Source organism: Dryas octopetala, chromosome 6 (genome assembly GCF_963921425.1).
Source record: "Dryas octopetala chromosome 6, drDryOcto1.1, whole genome shotgun sequence".
Taxonomy (NCBI): Eukaryota; Viridiplantae; Streptophyta; class Magnoliopsida; order Rosales; family Rosaceae; genus Dryas; species Dryas octopetala.
In genome coordinates this window covers 7,522,505-7,545,910 of record NC_141371.1, presented here as the reverse complement: position 1 = coordinate 7,545,910, position 23,406 = coordinate 7,522,505, and the positions used below count along the sequence as shown (strand labels likewise).

Genomic DNA, 23,406 nt, shown 5'->3' with positions numbered 1-23,406 from the left:
ATTGTGTTTTTGTGAAGTTTTAGTGGCGGGCTGCGGAGGAGAGAGTTGGAGAGAGAAAGTGAGGGAGTCGGGGGAGAAAGATGGTGGTTTGGGGTGGGGGTTACTCAGGTGGGTGAGGGAGGGAAGAAATTTTGTTTTTGACAAAAAGAAAAAAAAATTTGTTTAGATGGTGGTTTAGGGCGTGTGTTGCAGAAGAAGAAGAAAGAAATAAGAGGGAGAAAAGAAGAAGAAAGAAGGGTTAGGTATGGGCTTGGGGTGGAAAAGATTCATTTGCCCTAAAAAAATGGCACATGTTCTGCACATGCTGAATTTTAACGGTATTTAACTAACAATTGACGGAAATGACCAATTTGGGTAACAGTGCAAAGAAAGTGGACCAACTTGGGACGAAAATTAATTTGTAGACCAATTTGGGAAATCTACCATAATAAGTGGACCAACGGTGCAGTTTACTCTGAATATAATTATTAACTTTATTAAGACCTTATAGTATTCTTTTATTTTTGGCAAGACAAAGAAACAAGCCCACATGTGAAAACAATGGTCCGTGCAAGCAATATTCTTCTACTTGGACTAATAACGAATAAAACAATTGTGAAACAATAGTCGGGCCTGATGATTAAAGAGCATCACAAAAAAGTTTTTCAAGTTAGTTCAAATAATGGGGAGAATTGAGCAATCAGTTAGAATTATGATATATTTAAGAGTTAATTACACTTACACCCATTGAGGTTTATCGTCTTTTCACATATACCCCTAGGGTTTTAATAATTATACATACACCCCCTGAGATTTTAAAACTGTTGCATATAACCCCCTACAAGAAAAAAAAAATAAAAAAAAAATATTTGTATTCAGGTTGGACCTTACACCTTGAATAATCTTATTAGGCTATTTAATCCCTTAGCATGCTTTTTTGCATAATTTCTCATCATTTTCGTCTCACTATAGGGGGTTATATGTAACAGTTTTAAAACTTCAAAGGATGTATGTGTAATTATTGAAACAGGGGTGTATGTGAAAAGACGATAAACCTCAGGAGGTGTAAGTGTAATTAACTCTATATTTAATGAGAGTTGTTATTTGTACTTCAAAAATTACTACTTACAATTCTCTTATTTGAAAGGATCAAAGATTGTGAGAGAATAGTTTTAGACTAGTACATTTATTATTTTCCTATTTAATTTTTCTTGATTAAATAATATGTTTATATATCATTTCCTGTACATCTTAAAATTATATACTATAGTGATGAAGTAGACTTGTAAGGGGTGATCGATCGAACGAGCTCAAATATTCGAACAGTATCATATTATCACAGACTCAACCTTAGATTAACATGGGTTATCAAAAAAAAATCATGCATGCAAGCTCCACTGACTTAAGAAGATGAGAAAATGGACACGTATTATATATATATATAGGAGTGCTCTAAAACTAACTAGTTAGTAAATTAATACGAACCTAACTATGCTTTTAGAACCACTATATAACTAATCTCATAATCCGAACCGTCAATTATTTAGGCCATACTTCAAAGATCATAATTGCAAAAAATCAACTAAATCGAAAATCATTTGGTCATCTAATTGAGATCAAATAAATATACGATCAGTGTTTTCGACAAAAGCATATAAATAGTTGTTGTTATAATCAAATGACCAAATGACTTCCGATTTTGGAGATTTTTTACAAGGATGATTTTTGAAGTATGACCTAAAAAATAGACAGTTTAAATTTTGAGATTACATTGTGCTGTGGGCCTAATAAGGTGGTTAGTTTTGTATTAACTTACTAAGCAGTTAGTTTTAGAGCATTCTTGTATATATATATATATATATATTATATGCATGTTTTAGAATAAAAATTACCGGCCTCCATTTCAATTGTTAGTCATGGTGATGAAATGCAGGCGACTACATCACAAACAAAGTAGCTAGGTTAAAACACTGTCAATTTATTTAAATACAAATAGTATCCTACTTTGGCCGAATAGGAAGTCATATTGTTGCATAGGTGATTGTTGTGTTAACCACTTAAATATAATGATTTAAGTATAATAATGTTATTGGGCCACATCATCATGTAAGGACGAAGAGTACCTACAAATTAAGTAGGGCATGACTAATTACAGGCCTATTTGGGATCGTTGTTGGACACTTGATCAAAACTCAAAAGTTGTTGTGAATGACAATTATTTTAGATCACTCACAATAATTTTGGTACTTGGTAACAAAACCAAAAACTGTAGTGACTTAGGTGTTTCACTACAATTTTGAAAATGAGATGGATATTTACCTGCTTTTCACAATTATTGTGAATGAAAGTTGGGGCCCCAATTAATTAAATTTTAAGTTACTCAATATATCCTCAATTTTTATACAAAATGACAAAGGATTATCTTCAATATATCCTAAATTTTTATATCATTTCTATTTTAGTAATTATATACATCCACAACAATTTTACATTAAAATTTACCGAATACCTTGATATTGCATTTTGCACTCACATCACTTTAGAAAACATAGTTTATCAAATATTCAACTGTTTTACTTTATAACTGTTTTACTTCACATTAATTTTTTCTCACAGAAATATCAAACTAAGCCTACATAGTACATACCATAATCATCCTAAGTGTAATATAAAGAGTGGCACAAATAACAAATTAAGAGAAAATGAATTATTTTTTATTTATTTTTCTTTTCATTTTCTTTTTTGTTTTGTGAGAAGAATAGAAGATACAAATATAATTATTAACTTTATTGAGACTTTATAGTATTCTTTTATTTTTGGCAAGACAAAGAAACAAGCCCACATGTGAAAACAATGGTCCGTGCAAGCAATGTTCTTCTACTTGGACTAATAACGAATAAAACAATTGTGAAACAATAGTCGGGCCTGATGATTAAAGAGCATCACAAAAAAGTTTTTGAAGTTAGTTCAAATAATGGGGAGAACTGAGCAATCAGTTAGAATTATGATATATTTAATGAGAGTTGTTATTTGTACTTCAAAAATTATTACTTACAATTCTCTTATTATTTGAAAGGATCAAAGATTGTGAGAGAATAGTTTTAGACTAGTACATTTATTATTTGCCTATTTAATTTTTCTTGATTAAATAATATGTTCAAAGTTCAATTCTTTTTAATATACCACAAAACCCATTACACAAAAAAAAAAAAGAAAAAAAAAAGAAGAGAAATATTGAGTAAGAAAATTAGAAAGGCAGAGCTTACTAATTGGGCTGATACTGATTTACTGTACCATATTACCATATGATCCATATCAGTACGATGAGATGGTACAACAGTTGGTAATAAACCAAGAAACTTGCCTGGCTATATATACATATATATATAATAATACAAAAATGTTTTTCTTATCATATAGTATGATAATTATTAATAATAGTATGTTAATAAATCATTAATTAAATATGTAATTTGAATTCACAATCTAGCAACAAAATATTGCTATATTATTATATACGGGCCGACCAAAAATATAATGTTAATTAGATCAAAAGATAGATGAATAGAAATACTATACATTCTTAAGAGGTGAGCTCATACATTATGAGAGAGAAAGTGAAAGGCACACTTTTGTCCTGTCTGTGCCAACTAGTGGGAAAAGAAATAAAGAAACGATGGAATTATATAAATTAAATTTTTGTATTACATGCATACCACATGCATGGTTAGGGGGATAATAGCCACCAACAAATATAGAGTTGAAATAAATAAAGAAAAATAATTAATATAAGGAAAAATAAAAAAAAAATTAAACTAATCGGCTTGGAGAATGGGCGGTTGCCGGCATCAAACAATGAGATCACCATCGATGTTGAAGTTGGAAAATTCGAAAGTGACAAATGATTTTTGTTGCAAACCAACTTACTGACGAAATTACCGACTTAATTAATTATCTAGTATTAGCTATTTATATATGTCATTCTATTTTCACATATATATGCCATGGTTTGGTTTTGACAATCATAAGGTGACGAGTACATACTGATGAAAGTGGCAGCTGAGTGAGCGAGGGTGCATGGGTGGTGTGGGTTGTTTTGGTCCCATGTTCAGCTGTCTTGGTCACCAGCTATGTACGTACCGACCACTTCTCTGCTCGATCAGTGCTGACTCTTCATATTCCCATGTGCTATAGTCTGCTACAGGCCAGCCTAATAGTAACATTTTGTTCCAATGAACTTCCAAAACCGATAAAAACACTTGTTATATATAGTCGTTTAAAGCTGCCTATAAATGACAGATAATCGCCACAATAATATGAGAATCGACAATTAACATTTACGTACTGTTATGCCTGTTGGCGATTATAAGTAGCCAACCTTGAATGGACAATAAATCTAAACTTTTTTTGGCATGATTGGAATAATGGAATCTAGATAAAATTAAATTATCTCTCAAGATTAGACTAGAGTGACTAGACTAGATAAGATAAATTTTGTCTCCGTAAGAGTATTACCACAATTTTTGGTAATAAAAGTAATTTTCTTCTCTATACTAGTGTTTTTTTCCTTGTTAATCTATTCCTTAATTGTGTTGTTCACATTCCTTTATTTAAAAGCTCTTAGATAAATTAATGATTTAAGTGTACTACCATGATCGGCTCTTCTAAACCATCCTATAGTACATCTTCCAAAGTTTTAGTTTAATACAAGGGACATGGATGATAAATTATGGAACATAACTCACTTATCATTGAATAATCATGCCCTCTAAACCCATTTCAAATATTATTTAATATGTCATTAACCAATATTATCTTAATTCATCTTCTTCTATATTTTAATGCAAATCAAATCTAGATTATAATAATATTCCAACCCAAATGAATAAATAATAGGACACGTATAACTGTCTAAGTTAAAAAAAATAAAATAATAAAATAATAAAGAAACAACTCCGCGGCCTCACCAACTATGAACAAAGTTGGGTCATTACCTAACGGAAAAAACTTACCTAACACCCCCACAAAATTTGGTTTCACAGGAAAAGCCATTGAAATGAAATTTTGAGAAACACCACACAGTACAAAGGTAGGTTGCGATGCACCTAATCACACTGATAATGTCCCCTAAAAGATGATTGTGCCTTTTTAAAAGTGGGCCATGACATCTTCATAATTAATAAATAATAATGCATTAAGGTCAAACCCTATGGTTTCGTACGTGAGACACAAGAGTAAACCTAAGCAACGTTTTTATCATCAAGTTATTATTATTAGTTTAATAAAGCGATTAACACCAAATTGATTGCTAAACAAGGCAAGTCAATAATCAGAATATCAGATTGTAAGCTTGAGCACCAATTGGATAGTAGGAAGGAACACCCTACCTAACTGATTATTTCTAAATAGAGTATAGCAAGCAAATTAATTATCTATAAGGTCAGACTTTTTTTTTTCATGAGTTATTAAAATATACATTAAAAATTGATTATTTGTTTTATTGTAACATATTATGTTATCACACTATCAATCTTAATTCATTGTTTTGGTGAATTCTTCCTTAAATGTGCAATTCATATTTATAAGTTAGCAACATAACATCTTAAACATGAACATCATCCAATATATATTAGCTTAAATATCTCTTATAGAAGAACGGGAATGAGCCATGACTTAAATGCAGGGACGAAGGTAAAGTTTCCAGATTTTTTTTATAAAAGGTAAAATTTCAAGTTTAAGAGGACCAAAATATAAATATAGGTATAGCCGTATAGATAGGAAACATTTTAATATTTGAGATTTATTGGCTAGAGCCTAGAGCCAAATCATTCTAACTTATTCATGCATAATTTATTGGGAGTGGCACACTAAGTTAAATATACATTCTTTATTATACAAAGAAGATATTATTGGAACTATGGACTCTATTTTTTCTTCCCATGACATGATTATGAATCTAATTAAGATCTACCACTTGTCTAATCTTATCCTAATGCTACTTTAATTGGAGCTTATGAGTTTATTATGTTAATGCCTATATGTTATAGTATCACATTTTCAATTAATATTATACATAATAATTTTACGCGATGATTTTTATTGGGAAATTTTCAAATATATTTAAAATAAATCCTAAACAGCAAAAAATTATTACTGTAAAATTAAATAAAAACAATAAAAAATGATAGGGAAGAAAACAAAATAAAAGTTTGAGATAATTATAGTATGAAATGTACAAGCCGCCAAGCATGACATAGTCACATAGTTACTACTTACTAGTTATAAATGGAAACCGATGTATTATAAGTATAACGTGGGCATTATTGTCATTCCACGCAACGGTCGAATACAAAAGCAAGACGATATTCGCGTTAAATTTCCGTTTTGCCTTAATTGAATTGAATTGAATTAATTAATTCTTGTCGAGTGCGTCTCTCTCTGGCTACAGAGTGACTTAACGGCGTGGTGTCAGGTATGCAGTGTGCTCTCTCTCAGCTTTGGGAATCGCAAACATTTGGTCACCATCTAAAGCGTAACACAGAGAAAAAGCTTCAAACTTCAGAGTTCATAAACCACCACAGCCTACGTTGTTCAGCTCCATTAGCGCCTACACTTTTGCAGCTTCACACTTCTTCTTTTACTTTCTCAGTTTCTCAGGTACTCTCTAAAAGCTTCAGTGTACTTGGATAATGGATTTGTTTTTGGTTCAGTTTTGTCTTTATTATAGTCGAATTGCTTTTTTCTTTTTTTAAGTGGCTTTTCTGTTATTATGGATTCATAGCTGAAATTTTAGCTCAAGTTTCTTCTTCTTTTGGGAATCAAAGCCTCAAAGGGTCAAGAAAGTCAACCGAAAAAGTAGCATTTAAGCATAAGTTTTTTTTTTCTTTGAAGAGCCAGTGATTGCAGATTATTAATGAGTGGAGGATGTAAATGACTCAATGTATGCTCTTTCAGATATCCTGTTATAAATCTGAATGAGTTTGGCAGTGTGAGAAATTGTGGCTACAATATCAAACTTGGCCATGTGATAATTTTTGTAGCCTTTGGTTGACTGAATCTTTGGAAGGTCATTAAGCATTTCTGCCTTTTGTTTTTGTGGGATATTCTGCAAGATATTGGTGGTAATGGGTTTTTTTTAAAATGCGTTTTTGGAAACGAATGTGCGCCCTGCTTTTCCTTTTCTTAGCAAGTTGAAATTTCCATCTCTTCTGGTTATCTTTTTCATGGGGTTGAATCTTCGGTTGTTTTGGATCCAAAGTTTTTTGTTCTTACTAACCGGTTTTGGCAAAATTTATAAAGGAAAAAAGGTGTAGAGGGCATAATGGTGTAATTGTTGTGCATGTGTTTCGGTAATTATGCTATTCTTTTCTCCAATTATAATTCTTTGGTGGTCATACTGTAGCTATTGGAGTTTAACTGAATCAATAGGATTTCCCTTTTTGTTATAGTCGTTTTTCAAGTCTTTATAGCTCTCTTTTGCTCCAAAAAGCTATCTAAAGCACTTGAAAACTGCCTTTTGATACAGATTCTCTAATCTCTCTGCTGCTGATAGATCAGAAGCCAAGGAGTTCTGTGGTATATATGCATTCACTCGGTATGACTTTTTACAGAATCCTATATCATCCCATGACCTATGAGAATTTTGGGACACCTATAATTGTATAAGGAACCATATCCTTTGGGGGTATATGCATGTCTGGCTCTGTGGCCATTGATGAGGAACGAGCACGATCTCGTGCAGAGAGAACACTATCTCTTGATGCCATTTCCGACAAAGACAGAGGATCCATATTAAATAATGGTGAAGTTGCTCTTGCTCCTGAAAATTCTGCCTTTAGAGTCAGGGACCTCTTACTTCCAAATAGGGAAACGTATTCTGGGCCCCTGCTTGGCAACATCCCTGAGGGTAGCGGAAGGTATGTCTGGTCAGATGGATGCATATATGAGGGTGAGTGGAGACGAGGGATGAGACATGGGAGTGGAAAAATTATATGGCGTTCGGGTGCCATTTATGAGGGTGAATTTTCTGGTGGATATATGCATGGTACAGGGACATACATTGGATCAGATAAATTGACTTATAAGGGGCGATGGCGGTTGAATCTCAAGCATGGTCTGGGATATCAAGTTTATCCTAATGGAGATGTCTTTGAAGGCTCTTGGATCCAGGGACTGCCAGAAGGGCCTGGTAAGTATACATGGGTAAATGGAAATGTTTATCTAGGAAATATGAAAGGAGGGAAAATGTCGGGGAAAGGAACTCTCACTTGGACAAATGGGGACACATTTGAAGGAAGCTGGTTGAATGGCATGATGCATGGATTCGGCGTATACACATGGAGTGATGGAGGCTTCTATGTTGGAACTTGGACCCGGGGTTTAAAGGATGGGAAAGGATCGTTTTATCCAAAAGGCAGCAGACTTCCAGCAGTAGAAGAACTTTACCTCAATGCTTTGAGGAAAAGAGGGCTCTTGCCAGATTTAAGAAAGCAGAACAATGCACATATCCATCATGCTAATCAAGTGGGTATGGGAAGTGTCAAGATTGAGGAGAGCCAGGGATCTCAACGTGCTGCATCTGATAAACTCCCTAAGAGAAGCCTGTTAACTTTGGAGCAATCTCATAATAGAAATGTTTCCTTGGAAAGGCGATGGAGTCTCGAGGTATCTTTTGAGAAAGTTATTGGACACGATCCATCATTAGGGTTATCCGATTGTGTCTTAGAAAATGCTGAGAGAAGCATTCCAATACTGGAACGAGAATATATGCAAGGTGTCTTAATCAGTGAGTTAGTATTAAATAATAGTTTTACGTCATCATCTAGAAGGGCAAAACGGCGACAAAAGAAACTAGCAAAAGTGGTTAAGAGACCTGGTGAACAAATCATTAAAGGTCACAGGAGTTATGATCTAATGCTCAGTTTGCAGCTTGGTATCAGGTATATTCACTTTTCTTACTTTTCTTAAATTCTTAGAATTCTTCAGCTTTGAGTTTTTGTCTTCATCTATCTTTTCCAAATCCAACGCTTGGGTTATTAATTAAATTATATTGCTAGACTAACTCCTCCATGTAATCTGTGCCTTTCACTTACTCTGTTTATTATATGCACTGGATTTGGGACAAACACATTCTCATTGTGTGGAAAGATGAAAAGAAAAATTAGAAAAAAGATATTTGTATGACTCCATGAGAGTGGTTTGAGAATCTTAACAGGTTTCTCCTTCAGACTTGAAAAAGATTTGCTTCTCACCTATGCCTCTGAAGTTATTACCGCTAGATTTTTAATATGTTGTTTCTGTAATATTGAGATTACGGTATCCTCTGAAACTAATGGTGAAAATGTAGTTCAATCATGGTAGCTGATGTTCATTACTTGTATCTCATGCACCATTGCATATTTTGTTTGGGGAACTTAATGTTGAATGTGCATTAGAATTTGGTCAGGTATACTGTTGGGAAGATTACACCAATACAAAGGAGAGAAGTTCGGACATCAGATTTTGGCCCCCGGGCTAGCTTTTGGATGAATTTTCCTAAAGAAGGCTCCCAGTTGACACCACCTCATCAATCAGTAGATTTTAAGTGGAAAGACTATTGCCCAATGGTCTTCAGGTTAGTTGTCATGTATTAAACCTTGTGTCTTTAGCCTATCGGGTTATAATCATGAGCCACTTACCCTTTGAAAAGTTGAAAAGAAATACCCTTTTATCTTCTGATTATTTTCATATCCATGTACACACATCCTCAACTTGACCAAGACCTTACCCCAACAAAATTAAGTCGTATACTCATCTGCATATACGTGTGTGTCTGTGTCTCTGTATTTTATACATATATTATGTTCTTGAGTTTTTATGCAGATCCTGTATAGGCTGTATTGCCTATATTTTCCCATTACTTAATGGTGGTGATCAATGAACATACTTTTTGTAAAAACTCATTGTAGGAATTTAAGGGAGATGTTCAAGATTGATGCTGCTGACTACATGATGTCTATTTGTGGAAATGATGCACTTAGAGAACTTTCTTCTCCTGGAAAAAGTGGTAGTGTGTTTTTCCTATCTCAGGATGACCGTTTCATGATTAAGACACTCAGGAAATCTGAAGTTCAGGTATGTAATCACTATTGGAGCTTGCATTTACATGTGATGGTTGATGTAGATAAATCACTAAATGTTCATGAAGTATTTTTTCCCCCTCTGAAAAATTTCTATAATTCAAACTTGAACCAGTAAATTGCTTCCTTTGATTTTTACCTGCGTAAGAAAAGAGCTTTCATTTACATATGATGGTTGATGTAGATAAATTACGAAATGCTTATGGAAGTCTTTTCCCCCTCTGTGTAAAATTTCTATAATTCAAACTTGAACCAGTGAATTGCTTCCTATGAGGTTTACCTGCATAAGCAAAGACCTTTTTATTTTTTTATTCTTCTCTCTCTATTTTTCCGTTAGTCCCGAAAGTCAGAGAACCTTAGATTCTTCTAAATTCTATATGATATATGTGCTGTAGTTGAAGTTTCTGTACTCATCTGGAAGTCCAGTAACCGAGTTCTTATGTGCAGGTTCTCCTACGGATGCTTCCGAATTATCATCATCATGTAAGGTCGTATGAAAACACACTCATCACAAAATTTTTTGGTCTTCATAGGATTAAACCTTCAAGTGGCCAAAAGGTAATGGGCACAATGACTTTATATTCTTATGTGCTACCAGGCTAGAATACCTTTCCGTATTTATGATGTCATAGCTGGCTATAATTAATTCCAAAATATCATTAAAATTACTATAGGCCTGAATCACCTCATCTAAGAGCTCATTCTGTAATGACATGCCTCGTTAGTGTTTGTCATGAAACCTTCTCTAAGAATGTGAATTGTTTGTTGTGCTTACATGGCTGATATTTGTAAGATAACATATGCTTTGCAGTTTCGCTTTGTAGTGATGGGAAACATGTTCTGCACAGAGTTAAGAATACATCGAAGATTTGACTTGAAAGGTTCATCCCTTGGGCGCTCTGCAGATAAGATTGAAATTGATGAAAACACGACGCTAAAGGACTTGGATTTAAACTACTGCTTTTATATGGAACCTTCTTGGCGGGAGGCTTTATTGAAGTAAGTGATAATTCCACCTGTTTTGTCGTTTTTTCCCCTGCTCTTTGCTGTCCATACCATGGGTTATAGATTGTGTTTTATTAGTATACCCCCAATTATTTTTAAGTTTTAAGAAAATACGTAACCTAAGAATTTATTCATAAAAAATATCTGTTATTATTTTATTATTTTTTGTATTGTTTGTGAAAAACTGTAGTCAATATCATTTTTCTCTTGTAAGAAACATTAAGGGGTCACACCCTTTTGGTTCCCATTGTGGTCAATTTTATGTATGATTCTCTAACATTAGGTCCTGTTATGTTATTATTGTGCAGTCAGATTGAGACTGACAGTAAATTTTTGGAGGCACAGCACATTATGGATTATAGCCTTCTCCTGGGTGTGCATTATCGGGCCCCCCAACATCTTCGGTCTCTGATGTCCTACAATAGAAGCAATACAGCTGATGGATTGGGAATGGTAGCAGAGGAAGGTCAATGTCATATTTAACGATGCACAATTTAGCTGTTGTCATCTGTGCATTTATTCTGTTATGGCCAGGCTATCCACCACATGCAGAGTTGCTTTTCCATTATGGCTAAAGACTAACATCAAAATTTTGCTTTTGGTGTTTCGATGACAGAGACTCTGGATGAAGAGATCTCCAGCTACCCGCAAGGCCTTGTTTTAATCCCTCGTGGAACAGATGATGATAGTGTTGTTGTGGGTCCGCACATCAGAGGTAGCCGGCTGAGAGCATCAGCTGCTGGTGATGAGGAAGTGGATCTCCTTTTACCTGGTACAGCAAGGTATGATCTGCTGCACTGTTACACATGTATTGTCCTTGCAATGATACCCCAAGGGCCATTTTCATGTCCTTCAGAGCTGTCACTGATAATATGGGGCATTATAGACGCCACGCAAGGAAAAAATTCTGCTCAATCTTCTTTTGAAAAGCTATGCATCTGAAGTGAACATCACAATTTAAATATTTAATATTGTATGTATTATTGCGGCATCTGAATAAGTTTATTTATTTCTTTTCTCTTCTCAACTCAATAAGCAGACTCCAAATCCAGTTGGGTGTAAACATGCCGGCAAGGGCAGAGCAGGTTGTGGGGAAACACGGAGTGCAGCAGCAGCAGATGTTTAATGAAGTATATGATGTTGTGCTATATCTTGGGATCATTGATATATTGCAAGACTACAACATGGGTAAGAAGATTGAACACGCATACAAATCTCTTCAGTTTGATTCCTTGTCCATCTCTGCTGTGGACCCGACATTCTATTCCGAGCGCTTCTTGGAGTTCATTCAGAAGGTGTTCCCTCCAAACCTTTTAACAAGGTAAGAAGTTGGTGCCTGGTGAAGCAACAATACCTCTTCTGAGAGTTCTTTTGACAAGGCTACCGCTTGCAAGGCCATATGGAATTTTTTGAGGGGAGTGTATCGGGGAAAGAAGCATCACCCGTAATGCAAGTATTGTGAGGAAGGTGGGGTTGATCGAGTTATCATGATGCTTAGGTTGATAAATTTGAATATGTTTCTCTGCCTCTGGTTTTGTCACTTTTGGAGCGCCTGCAGCTTCGTACATGCACTTGCATATATTTTTTTTTTCAATTTACATATTTTGTTTTATCAATAAGAGCCTCTCTCTCTCTCTCTCAGTGTAATATTCAGGAACCGATTTGCCACTGAAACTATAGGCAACCGCATTTGGCGAAATTGGGATCACAGCCAAGGAAATTTCTGCTGTTAATGTCCTTAACATTTCAAGTGAAAATTAATAATATCATAAGTTAGCATAAGTTATCATAAGTTAACATTCCAAGTGACAAGTGGCCAAAAAAAAACATTCCAAGTGGCGTATGCAATGTAAGAATAACTGCAATCTATTGCCCATTTGACTGACTTTTAGTTTAGGTTCTAACGAGGGTTGCAAAAACAAAAATATTTGCAATAGAATGCATCAACTATTGCATTGCATGCACATAAGCGAGAGAGTGGAGGGACCCACTGACAGCAATTAGTGTTGCTTCTACCGCATGGGAACTATCGAGAGAAGATGCAGGACCTTGAGAGTTGAGACTATGGCTAGACCAGAAAACGTATCGTGTTTTAATATATTTGTATTGCATGAAATTACCCTAAACCTAAACTCAACTGGTTAACTTATCAAGTTATCATGTCAACATTATAACCAAATAACAAAATATCAACAACTACGAAAAAAATATATATATAAAAAAAGAGATCCAAACACTAACAATGATTGACCCAAACACCAAATTTATGGATAAAGAGATCATTAGAAGGAAAAAAATCAAAATGATCAATCCTTGGATTAAAACAAATTTAACCAAATTTGTACATATTTATCAACTTCATTATCAATACATGCCAAAAAAAATTCATTATCAATACAGGGTTGGTAAATCCCATTGCCCCCACTATGTCTTCGCCACTGCAAATACACCATACTGGACAACATTCTTCTCAAATACTGCGAAGATTACTGAGATGCTGTGGAGACATTGGGTTCCCTCAGCCCATGTTATGAGGGGGTGGGGGTGGACGAAGACCCTGGCCCTGCATTTGTTGTCCTGGAAAACCTTGTGGTGGTGGTGGCATTGATGGAGGTCTACTCAGCTGAATGCCAGGAGTGAAATTCGCCATTGTGTTATTACCAACAGGTGGTGGAGGAGGGGCAGGTGGAGCTCCACCAGGAGGCATAGGCCTAGGGCTAGGGCCATTTCCCATAGGAGGAGGTGGCAGTAAAGATCCAGGAATTGGCGGTGGAGCTCTAGGAGGATTTCCCATAGGTGCACCAGGCGGCAGTCCTTGCGGAGGAGGAGGAGGTGGACCCTGGGGTGGTGGGGGCAAAGGCCTTGATGGGACACCAGGAGCACCTAGGCCATTGGCTGCAGGGGGAGGTTGAGGTTTGTTTGCTTCTGGTGGCTTTGTTTTGAAGTATAGCTGCAACTGCATATTGATACAATCCCAAATAGAAAATCAGAAGAAAAATTCAACCACCAAAAATCATAAAAGGAAACCGTTTAAACTAGACCAGTGACTGATATCATAGAAAATGAAAGCAATTTCAGCCTAATTCAGCTGGTAGGCAGTTGTCTAAGTTAAGTAGGTATCACCAATTGGCAACAACAGTCGAGAAAGACACCACATTGAGTCAAGAGACTCAAGACCAAGAGTTTGGCTCGCCTGCTAAATCAAATTAGTTTTCTTACAAACCCAAGGTTTTAAGTTCACACTATCTTAGTATAACCACATAAAATAAACCCATATAATGAACAACGAGGTTGACAGTCCAATCCAACACTTTAAAGTGTTTTCAAAAGTGCAGATTAAAAATACATGAATCAGTATAGAATCAGAAGACTAACCGTGAACATTTTGGAGTCGGGATCCCAATGTGAGAAAAACTTTGGAGTGGATTTGTCAATCTCCGTGCTAGGAACCTGAAACAAATATAAGCATGTAGGGCCAGTAAATTTCCTGAATCTAAAAATATATAGGATGAATACCAAATGCATAGACAACGAGATATACCTTGAAAGCAATTATCTCATAAGGTTCAGCTGCAAACATAAGATACTGGTATCTTTTCTCGAATGGTTGGACCCTCTGTGTACATGAAAATTAACATTTATAGAGTGGTCATGAATTGCAGGCAACAAGCAAAAGTGTTTAGGCAACAAACTCAGATTAAATATATAAAACATTAAAACCCTACCTGCTCATAAGATGACATAAAACGGTGCCTTGGCTTTGCATTATCTTCAATCTCCGGATATTCAATCTGCATAAAATACGAAGAACAACACACATATTAGTTAGTCCATCTCTCCGTACTCAATATATCCACCAATGACAACTTCAAATTCCAGGAAAATATGTAAAACAAATGAAACACACACCTGGAAGAGAAGAGACCTCTGCTTTGTCTCCCCATCAAACTGCTTTGTTACTCGATACCCAGGCCTACCAATTTTGACTGCAAGCACACATGACAGAGATACATATAAGTAAATTCAGGACCCCAATTCATAGCCACAACACATTCTACTTAAAACTCCTCAAAACCCAAATCACATCAAACTTTCTAGTATATGACACATTAAACACACCACTAAACAAAGTTTTATGACCAATTTCACATGCTCACCAAGTGTTCGACAAAATGCGCATGAAACAAAAATAAAAAAAACATACCTGTCTTCCGAACGGAGACTTTGCGCTTGTGGGGCTGAGGCTGAGCAGGAGCCTCCTTGGCCTCGCGTGCCGCTCTCTTCGCCAAATTGGTCTGATGCCGCTTTCCTTGCGTGTGGGCCAAGTAGTTCCCTTCGTTGTTGTGCAGCGTCAAGCAAAGCTTGCACTCATAGCTACAAAAGAAAAGGAGAAAAAAAAACCCAACAAGAAAACAGTAAGATTGAACCCATAAACAAAGCAATTTCAATGGAGAGAGACAGAGAGAGATGGGTACCTTCCGAGGTGGTTGCGCATGAAATAGGGATCTTTGGCGAGATCGATGGTCTCGAGGGCGAGTCGTCGGAGACGCTCTCGGCGGTCGATGGCTTCGTTCTGGGCGGAGGCGGCGCCGCCGCTGCCGGGCTTCGAACCCCATTCTCTGTCCATATCTTCTCAGTTCTCACTCACGGACTGAGTGACTGTGACTCGCAGACTCGCTGGGTTTGCGATTTCGAAGAAGCTCTCGCTCTGCAGTTTTTCTTTACTTTTTGTTAGAAAATCCGAAAAATAATATATTGGATATTTGGATTTATAGGAGAGTCCTGTTTGGGCTTACTCTAAAATGGAAAGGCCAAAATCAAAAGGAATGGGGAGTCCAGTTTCGACTTTCGACTTTCGACTTTCGACCAAAAAAAAAACCTGAAAAAACAAATATTGGATATTCGGCTAATTACATGTACAATAGACTCCCTCTCAAATTATGTCATGTTTGATCGATAAAAAAAAAATGTCATGTTTTTTCGAAACTAATTTTTTTGACACTTCATCCGCCAAAGTCTCTTTCATTAAACAATTTAGGCATAAATTCAATTTAAACATATAACTATATATGTTATTTCAACGGGATACATTAACTTTCAAATATTTTAAATATACACCTGATTTATTATGTAAATTGAAAAATGAAATTTCGTCCATCAATTTATTGAGAGATCAGTTAAATGTCAGTTTGACTTTTGCTAACAGGGATTAATTGGCGACGTGGCACCAACTCAGCATACATTTCCCGCCAAATGAGCAACACATGTCCACTTGACACGGGCCCACACATTCATCACCTCATTCCCGCTCGTCGAACGCTCTCCTGATCATTTAGTCTCCAAAAAACATCACGTTTTTCCCCAAATTTGAATATAAATCTCTCACTTGTGTTCAACGAGCGAGAAATAGATGATGAGTTTGTGGACCCGTGTCAGGAGTTAGGTGTACCTGTGTCGCTCATTTGGCGGGAAATGAGCGACACGAGTCCACCTAACCCCTGACACAGGCCCACAAACTCTCACTCTCTCTATTATTATTAAATTGTGGGCCCGTGTCGCTCATTCGGATAGAAATGTTTGCTGAGATAGCGCCACGTCGTCAAGTAATCCCGGTCAGCAAAAGCCAAGCTGTCATTTAACTGATCTCTCAACGAATCAATGGACAGAAATTCATTTTTCAATTTAGATAATAGATCGAGTGTATATTTGAAATATTTTAAAGTTCATAGATCCCGTTGAAATAGCTTATATAGTTATATGTCTGAATTGAATTTATGCCAACAATTTAACCCATTTCCGTCAAAAAATAACTTTTTTTCGTCAGCTTTACACAAATGCTACGTTGGTTCCATACTTCCATATGGCATTTCATCTAAGGACCTTTTTCAAACTTATATTTTTTAATTGAATTTTCATTTTTATTTTCAAAATTAAAATATTAGATTTTTTTAGATTAATAATGGGAGGTCGAAAGTACCCATAGTTAGAAAGCTGACCAGTGTAAAAGTGATGCGGTCGGTCTATTTGACATAACTATCTTTTAATTTTAGAAGATTTATATTATTTTAATAATTTGTAATGAAGTTTTTATTAATTTTAGAGACTTTTTTTAGATTTGGTAAGATAGGATTTTAATTAATATTTTAGATTTTATTTTAATTAGGATTCTTATTGTCTAAGTAATCTAAGCCATATAAATATGAGTTTTTGTTCTCTTTTGAGAGGGTGGGTGATAATTAATAAAATTTGAGAAGAGATAATTTTTTTCTTTCTATTTTTCTGATAGTTTAGAGAATTATTAATTTAATAGAAGTCCTTATTTTTAGCCATCCTCGATGTAGAGAATCAACAGATTTAAGATAAATTGTGTTATGAAAAATCGTATCTCTTTCGCAATAGTGGAAATTTGATAAGTACACCCAGCATCCAAAAGAATAATCTTCATTCTTCAATGGCAATAGTGGAAATTTGTGTTATTGACTGAGTTTGAGTTTGTGTGATGTCATTTCTTACTCGTGGCAAATAATCATAACATGATCTATTTAACTAATTATGTTAAATTTGTTGATATTAACCTAATTTGTTTATTGAATGTATCAACAGTATCATGTTCAATTAATCTTGTAAGCTGAAGGTTTAAAACTAAACTCTTTTTTTAATTTTTAAACCAAACAAATCACTTACACACTATCATTGCAATGTGCACCTTAGGCATTCGAGGGTGCACCTTAAGATATCCCAAGGTGCACTTCAAAGTTAAAACACCCTACCCTAAGGGTGGAGAAAAAATCCACTTGATCTTAATACTAATTTATTTCTTGGTTGCATTCAGAAGCACACGTGTGTATGCCATGTAAGTGATTAAAATTCCCCTTTAAAATGTCATCAAATTCCTCTATAAATTTGTAATTGGGACTATTTAATAATAGTTTTAAGGTGGTTTGTTTACTTGTTGCCATCACCAGGTGCTTCCTTGTATTGTAAAGAAGGGACACACCAAACTTCAAATGGGCCAAAGCCTATTTCTAATCTTCTTCCTCTTTTGTAATTTGTATTATTCTTCCCACGTTTCATAAGAATCATAACCCAATACTTTTTTCCTTTTTCTTTGGAAAATTCAAATGTGGGGTCCTAATATTTAATTAGCTAAAGGCATGACAAGGTTTCTCATCCGTATTATGCAATTAGTAATGGTGGGGGGGAGCTGAGTATCATAATTAGCTCTCATAATGATGATGATTAACGTCACAATACATAAACAAATTAACAAAATTAGTAACAATTGTATTGTACTACCCTAAATTTTAACATTTTAAGATAAATCTAAATATCAGTTTTGATATATGTACGTATTTGTATAAGATTTTGTGAAGTGACATACCAAGAAAATGTCGCTTTCATCATATATGAAAGCCTGGAAGGGTTCTTTTTAAAAGGGGAGTGAGTCTGTCTTTCTTATGTGTGCTCTAGAGGAGACATATTTGGTCATAATGGGTTTAATTCAAACCTAAAAACAATAAAATAAAATGTAATTTAGGAATTAGGAATGAATGGTGGTGACATTTTGGCAGGTCAAGATAAGAAGATAATAAATGGAGGTTTTGTTTTCTAGCTCATGAATTGTTATGGTAGTGGGATCACTTCTTCATCCTGTGTACCATACAATGATAGTGCCCCTTCACCCGACTCTTGGGTGCCCCATTCTATTTCACACGCTTACACTTCACATTGCATGCAATTTTTTCCCTTCTCCTTTTGAGTTTTGACCCATTGTGGACCAATCCATTCCTGGAAAATTCATATATTTGATCAAATATAAAATATATGATCATAACCATGGTATACTCATTAAGAAAGTATAAGAAATATCCAACCAATTAAAAACTTTTACTAAATTACAGTCAAATTTTTATTTTGAATGCTAGATAAAATTCTCTATCATTTGAGTTAGAAGACCTACCATCACACTTATCTTTATTTAAAGCATTTGGAAGATTGTTGCGTCCTTACCAAGTTCCATAGACTCAGTGTTTCATCCTAATTATACTTAATAGCTGTTAAGCCTGTTATATATAAATATATTTATGTTGAGACATTTTCTAATCGAGATGTCGGATGCGAAAATATTAAAGTGTTCAATCAGAAATTCAGAATCTAATTCACATTCGGCATTAATCTTTTATTTTTGTCATACGTTTAAAAACTGTACCTATGACTAAGTGAGGAGTGAGTCTTCGGTGGGGCTTATTCCATTGGGGCATCTCTCACATGAGGTGGGACCCACAATCATGTGAGTCCCACCTCAGGTGAGAGATGACCCAATGGGGCAAGCCCCATACAAGATTTATCCCTAAGTGAGTTCTCGTTCACACGATTAAAGCCCAGATGGAGCCCTCCATTCATATCCCATTTTTTTAAGTCCTACACTCCTACTTGATGCTTTTTTATGGTGGTCATGATTTTGTTTTTTAACAAATGGAGGTCCATGCATAAACTCTATCAACGTTAAACAAATGCGTTTATATCTCTGTGTGTCAAAAGAATCGATTCGACTCCTTCAGGTGTGGGACAGAACTGAACCGAGCACAAAGAAAGAGTTTAGACAAAACCCCGATTAATATGGAAACCAAAGATTCAGAAACAAAAAAGAAAAGCAAAGCATAAATACGTTGGTTGTTGTCAGCTGTTGTAGTTCAGGTACAGCCGTTTTCTTTAGCTTTATTTTTCTCTCATTTTCTTCCAAACTTCTCAAAAAGATAGAGAGATAGATGCCCATTTGTTCATTGGCATTGCTTTTCTTCTTTTCTCCTTCTCTCTCCTCCACCTTATATACATTTCTTTCACTGTACTTTTCAGAGAGACACAGAGAGAGAGAGAGAGAGGGGGGGACATACACACACTTCAGAGTTAAGACTCACAAAAGCACTAATTAATAATAATAATCATCAGCAAAGACAGAGTTGATCAAATGGGTTCTTCAGGGCAGGGCAGTGGCTACGATCTGTCCTTCAAGATCTTGCTGATCGGAGACTCTGGGGTTGGCAAAAGTAGTCTTCTTGTTAGCTTTATCTCCAACTCCGTCGACGATCTTGCCCCCACCATTGGTAATCTTTCAACCCCATTTTCTATCTTTTGTTTTAGCTTAACATTCCCATTTGGTTGCTGAGAACAATATTGGGCAAGAAAAACTTTTTACTAATTTTCTTCTAGTTATTTTTGTTGAGTGGATTGTGAATGAGATAAACTGTTGGTAAGCAAACAAAGGGAGTCTATTACTGTTGGATCTATAATGGGACTTTTTGAAATTTGAATGGATTATCACTCAAACAGTCTGTTGCTGTTGGTAAGAGTGTATTATCACTCTGAACTTTCTTTATATTATATGGATTTCTTGTCTTTTTCTCAATCATAGCCTCTTGGCATGGAGCTCAATTAGGCAGTTCATAAGTTAATATATATGGGATTCAGAAAAAGTAATCAATGTCTTGTGAATTTCCGAGAAGTGGACCTTCAAAAGCTAGTGGCTTAAACGTTTTTCCTATACATCTTATGCATAATCTGGATTGGTTGTGACAGCCATTGTGATTCATTTGATGGGTTTTGTTCCATTGCTTGTAGGTGTGGATTTTAAAATCAAGCTGCTCACTGTGGATGGGAAGAGAATTAAGATGACAATTTGGGACACTGGTAGCATATGAAACTTGTCTATTCTTTCATTCTATGATGCATTTTTTATTTAGGCCCCTTGGTGAAGTTTAACTATACTTATATAAAATTGTTTTATGGCGTGACGAATCACATTGTCTATTGCAGCCGGGCAAGAGAGGTTCAGAACATTGACAAGCTCCTACTATAGAAATGCCCAAGGAATCATTCTTGGTATGGTATTAAAAGTCTCATCATTTTTTTTCTGGAAATATCTATTTTCTAAAGTTTTTTTTAAGGAAAATGTGGTATTGGTTCCACCTAGCAACTGCACGGCAAGTTCTCCCATTTCTCTTATTAGTGTTGATTTTTCATATTAAACAAAAAAAAGGTAGAATATGGTTCCCATGTCTGGTTGACTGCTGACATGAAGAATATTTCATAATCTAGTGACAATCTTGTACATGGGCATATATCATGTCATGTTGTTTATGCTGGCATTTTGGTATTTTTCACATGAATTGTTGAAAGTTCAATGAGACTATTGCCTTTGGAAAACAAGAAAGGGGAGAATGGCATTTGAAAAGTTTTTCTCTTATAGGCATATAGAACTAGTACAAGTTTGAGTTCTTAGGAGTGGTATAGTTTATTCCCACTCCGTTATTACTCTTTTAAATTAACTTATAATCTAAAGTTCTCATAATACCTTGCATACTATAGTTTCCTGATTCAAGTTAACAGATGATTCCTCCGCTTTATTTTTAGTGTATGATGTGACTCGGAGAGACACCTTTACGAACTTATCAGATGTATGGGCTAAAGAAGTGGAGCTGTACTCAACTAATCAGGACTGTGTCAAGATCCTTGTTGGGAATAAAGTTGATAGAGTAAGTTTCATATTCTCTATGTCTTATGCTTGAAAACTTGATCCAGGAAAATGAACAAGAAATGATCAATGGTTCTGAATATATATCATAAGTAGACAACCAGCAAAGGTCTTATTACTAGCTCCATGCTCCTCATAAATATTGTCACAAGCAAAAAGATGGGAAAAAAATATAAATAAATCAAATAGTCTTGTGGTACTCGTCTCTGTTCTGATCTTTATCTTTCAGAAACCTAATGTTTTTTGCCGCCTGGTGAAACCAAATTGAATGCTTTAAAATGCGTGTGTGCTCGTGCATCGAAAACAAAGACTCGTGATTTAACTGGTTAAATTAGTGTAACTTTACTTGACCTTCGGATTACTTGTACCTTTCATCCTTGCCAAGACTCATGTCATGACAACCTGGTATGATTAAGGGTACCTGCAGGCTTTCCAAACTATTTGGAATATTAACAAATTGGACACTCGGACATGTATTGACAACCAGAACCAGTATCTAAGTCCGCATTATATTGGTCAAGAATGTCATTTTTCTGCAGCCTAGAAACATTGTAAAATGGTCATGTAATCAAACATATTTGTTGCCTCTTCTACACTTCCCCTGTTCACCATACTCCTAAATTTACTTGTAGAAAAGATGAGGCCTCTTCTTAATTATCTCAATCTATGCAAAAAGTTAAAAAAGAAATTCTGTGTGATTTCAGGAATCTGAAAGGGCTGTAAGCAGAGAAGAGGGGATTGCTCTTGCAAAAGATCTTGGATGCTTGTTTCTTGAATGTAGCGCTAAAACTAGAGAAAATGTGGAGCATTGCTTTGAAGAGCTAGCATTAAAGGTACTTTTGTGAAAGTTTTGCCTTTCAATGACTTTGTAACATATGCAAGATGTTTGATACCACCTGTGGGTTTATTTATCTAGTTACTATATAGCAGGAATACATGTTATCTGTTTAATTAAATATATAACAGGAATACATGTAAGTTCATAAAAATTTATGTATGTATTCAAACTACTAAAACAAATTTGAGGTTACCAATAGTTATCCGTAGAGATGTATAAGTAGATTTAATAATCTCAGAATTAGAACTTATCATCCAATTATATTTTACTGGCAGCTAAATATCCTTATGTTCTTGATATAATTTTATTATCATAATTTTTTTGTCGTATTGTGAATTACTAAGGATCCAAAGCAGCCACCACAGGATTAGAGAAAACGATTGAGATTATCTAGTCATATGATGCATTTTTTCTTTTCTCATTTCTAACAAGCTGAGATTGTTTAACAGATAATGGAGATTCCCAGTCTATTGGAAGAAGGTTCAACCATAGCAAAGAGAAACATTTTGAAGCAGAACCAGGAAAATCAAGCGCCTCCTAGTGGCAGTTGTTGCTTGTAGAATGATGCAATGTTGACTTCAATATGAAGCTTGATTCACAGATCGTGTATATGTAACTTTCTATTCTTTTCCTTTCACTGCTGCTGTCTTGTTATTGAGTTGCATAATTGTTTGTACCATCATAATGGACAAATTGGCACTCAAATAACATCTGTATTAGCTTGTGTAAATGTGCTTGCCCTGTTTTTCAGCCATGTTATGAAAACAGAGTTGCCCTGTTACTTAAAAAAAAAAAAAAAACATGAGCTTTCTACTCTTTTTGACAGGGGAATGAACTTGAGAAAATTGTGGTTATTAATTGGATTATGCCTCGGCCACATGAGCTTTCTAAATAATATGCTCAGAACAATAGTACTTTTCCAACTGCTTTTTCTA

General features: G+C 35.2%; 3 protein-coding genes across 4 annotated transcripts; 2 read left to right on the top strand and 1 right to left on the bottom strand.

The window, feature by feature from the left end:
- Positions 1-6,389: 6,389 nt before the first annotated feature.
- On the top strand, positions 6,390-12,830 carry PIP5K9 (phosphatidyl inositol monophosphate 5 kinase). The gene is made up of 9 exons (XM_086247746.1): positions 6,390-6,636; positions 7,505-8,918; positions 9,425-9,592; positions 9,927-10,092; positions 10,545-10,655; positions 10,909-11,096; positions 11,411-11,568; positions 11,719-11,884; positions 12,142-12,830. Exons 2-9 carry the CDS (start codon positions 7,672-7,674, stop codon positions 12,425-12,427), a joined length of 2,490 nt encoding a protein of 829 aa, XP_086103872.1. The 5' UTR covers positions 6,390-6,636; positions 7,505-7,671; the 3' UTR covers positions 12,428-12,830.
- Positions 12,831-13,299: 469 nt separating this feature from the next.
- LOC147281883 (hydroxyproline-rich glycoprotein family protein) lies at positions 13,300-15,849 on the bottom strand. Its single transcript, XM_086247802.1, has 7 exons — positions 15,578-15,849; positions 15,307-15,476; positions 15,012-15,088; positions 14,828-14,893; positions 14,644-14,718; positions 14,478-14,552; positions 13,300-14,058 (listed from the first exon to the last, which is right to left on the bottom strand). Exons 1-7 carry the CDS (start codon positions 15,727-15,729, stop codon positions 13,621-13,623), a joined length of 1,053 nt encoding a protein of 350 aa, XP_086103928.1. The 5' UTR covers positions 15,730-15,849; the 3' UTR covers positions 13,300-13,620.
- Positions 15,850-19,631: 3,782 nt separating this feature from the next.
- On the top strand, positions 19,632-23,298 carry RABC2B (RAB GTPase homolog C2B). 2 transcript variants are annotated; one of them, XM_086246611.1, is made up of 7 exons: positions 19,632-19,799; positions 20,052-20,206; positions 20,721-20,789; positions 20,916-20,981; positions 21,513-21,634; positions 22,338-22,466; positions 22,921-23,298. In XM_086246611.1, exons 2-7 carry the CDS (start codon positions 20,071-20,073, stop codon positions 23,029-23,031), a joined length of 633 nt encoding a protein of 210 aa, XP_086102737.1. In that variant the 5' UTR covers positions 19,632-19,799; positions 20,052-20,070; the 3' UTR covers positions 23,032-23,298. The 2 variants fall into 2 exon arrangements, with proteins under 2 accessions (XP_086102737.1, XP_086102736.1); XM_086246610.1 differs by lacking the exon at positions 19,632-19,799 and having other exon boundaries at positions 19,813-20,206; positions 22,921-23,297.
- Positions 23,299-23,406: the final 108 nt, after the last annotated feature.

What these genes read in the sequence shown, in the direction of transcription:
- PIP5K9 (XM_086247746.1), top strand. Translation starts at nt 7,672, where the DNA reads ATGTCTGGCTCTGTGGCCATTGATGAGGAACGAGCACGATCTCGTGCA. An exon ending in TGGCGGGAGGCTTTATTGAA is followed by an intron (nt 11,097 to 11,410) that starts GTAAGTGATAAT and finishes ATTATTGTGCAG; the next exon opens with TCAGATTGAGACTGACAGTA. An exon ending in CTTTTACCTGGTACAGCAAG is followed by an intron (nt 11,885 to 12,141) that starts GTATGATCTGCT and finishes CTCAATAAGCAG; the next exon opens with ACTCCAAATCCAGTTGGGTG.
- RABC2B (XM_086246611.1), top strand. Translation starts at nt 20,071, where the DNA reads ATGGGTTCTTCAGGGCAGGGCAGTGGCTACGATCTGTCCTTCAAGATC. An exon ending in TTGGGAATAAAGTTGATAGA is followed by an intron (nt 21,635 to 22,337) that starts GTAAGTTTCATA and finishes GTGTGATTTCAG; the next exon opens with GAATCTGAAAGGGCTGTAAG. An exon ending in TTGAAGAGCTAGCATTAAAG is followed by an intron (nt 22,467 to 22,920) that starts GTACTTTTGTGA and finishes ATTGTTTAACAG; the next exon opens with ATAATGGAGATTCCCAGTCT.
- LOC147281883 (XM_086247802.1), bottom strand. Translation starts at nt 15,729, where the DNA reads ATGGACAGAGAATGGGGTTCGAAGCCCGGCAGCGGCGGCGCCGCCTCC. An exon ending in TTATGTCATCTTATGAGCAG is followed by an intron (nt 14,719 to 14,827) that starts GTAGGGTTTTAA and finishes TCATGTACACAG; the next exon opens with AGGGTCCAACCATTCGAGAA. An exon ending in CCGACTCCAAAATGTTCACG is followed by an intron (nt 14,059 to 14,477) that starts GTTAGTCTTCTG and finishes ATCAATATGCAG; the next exon opens with TTGCAGCTATACTTCAAAAC.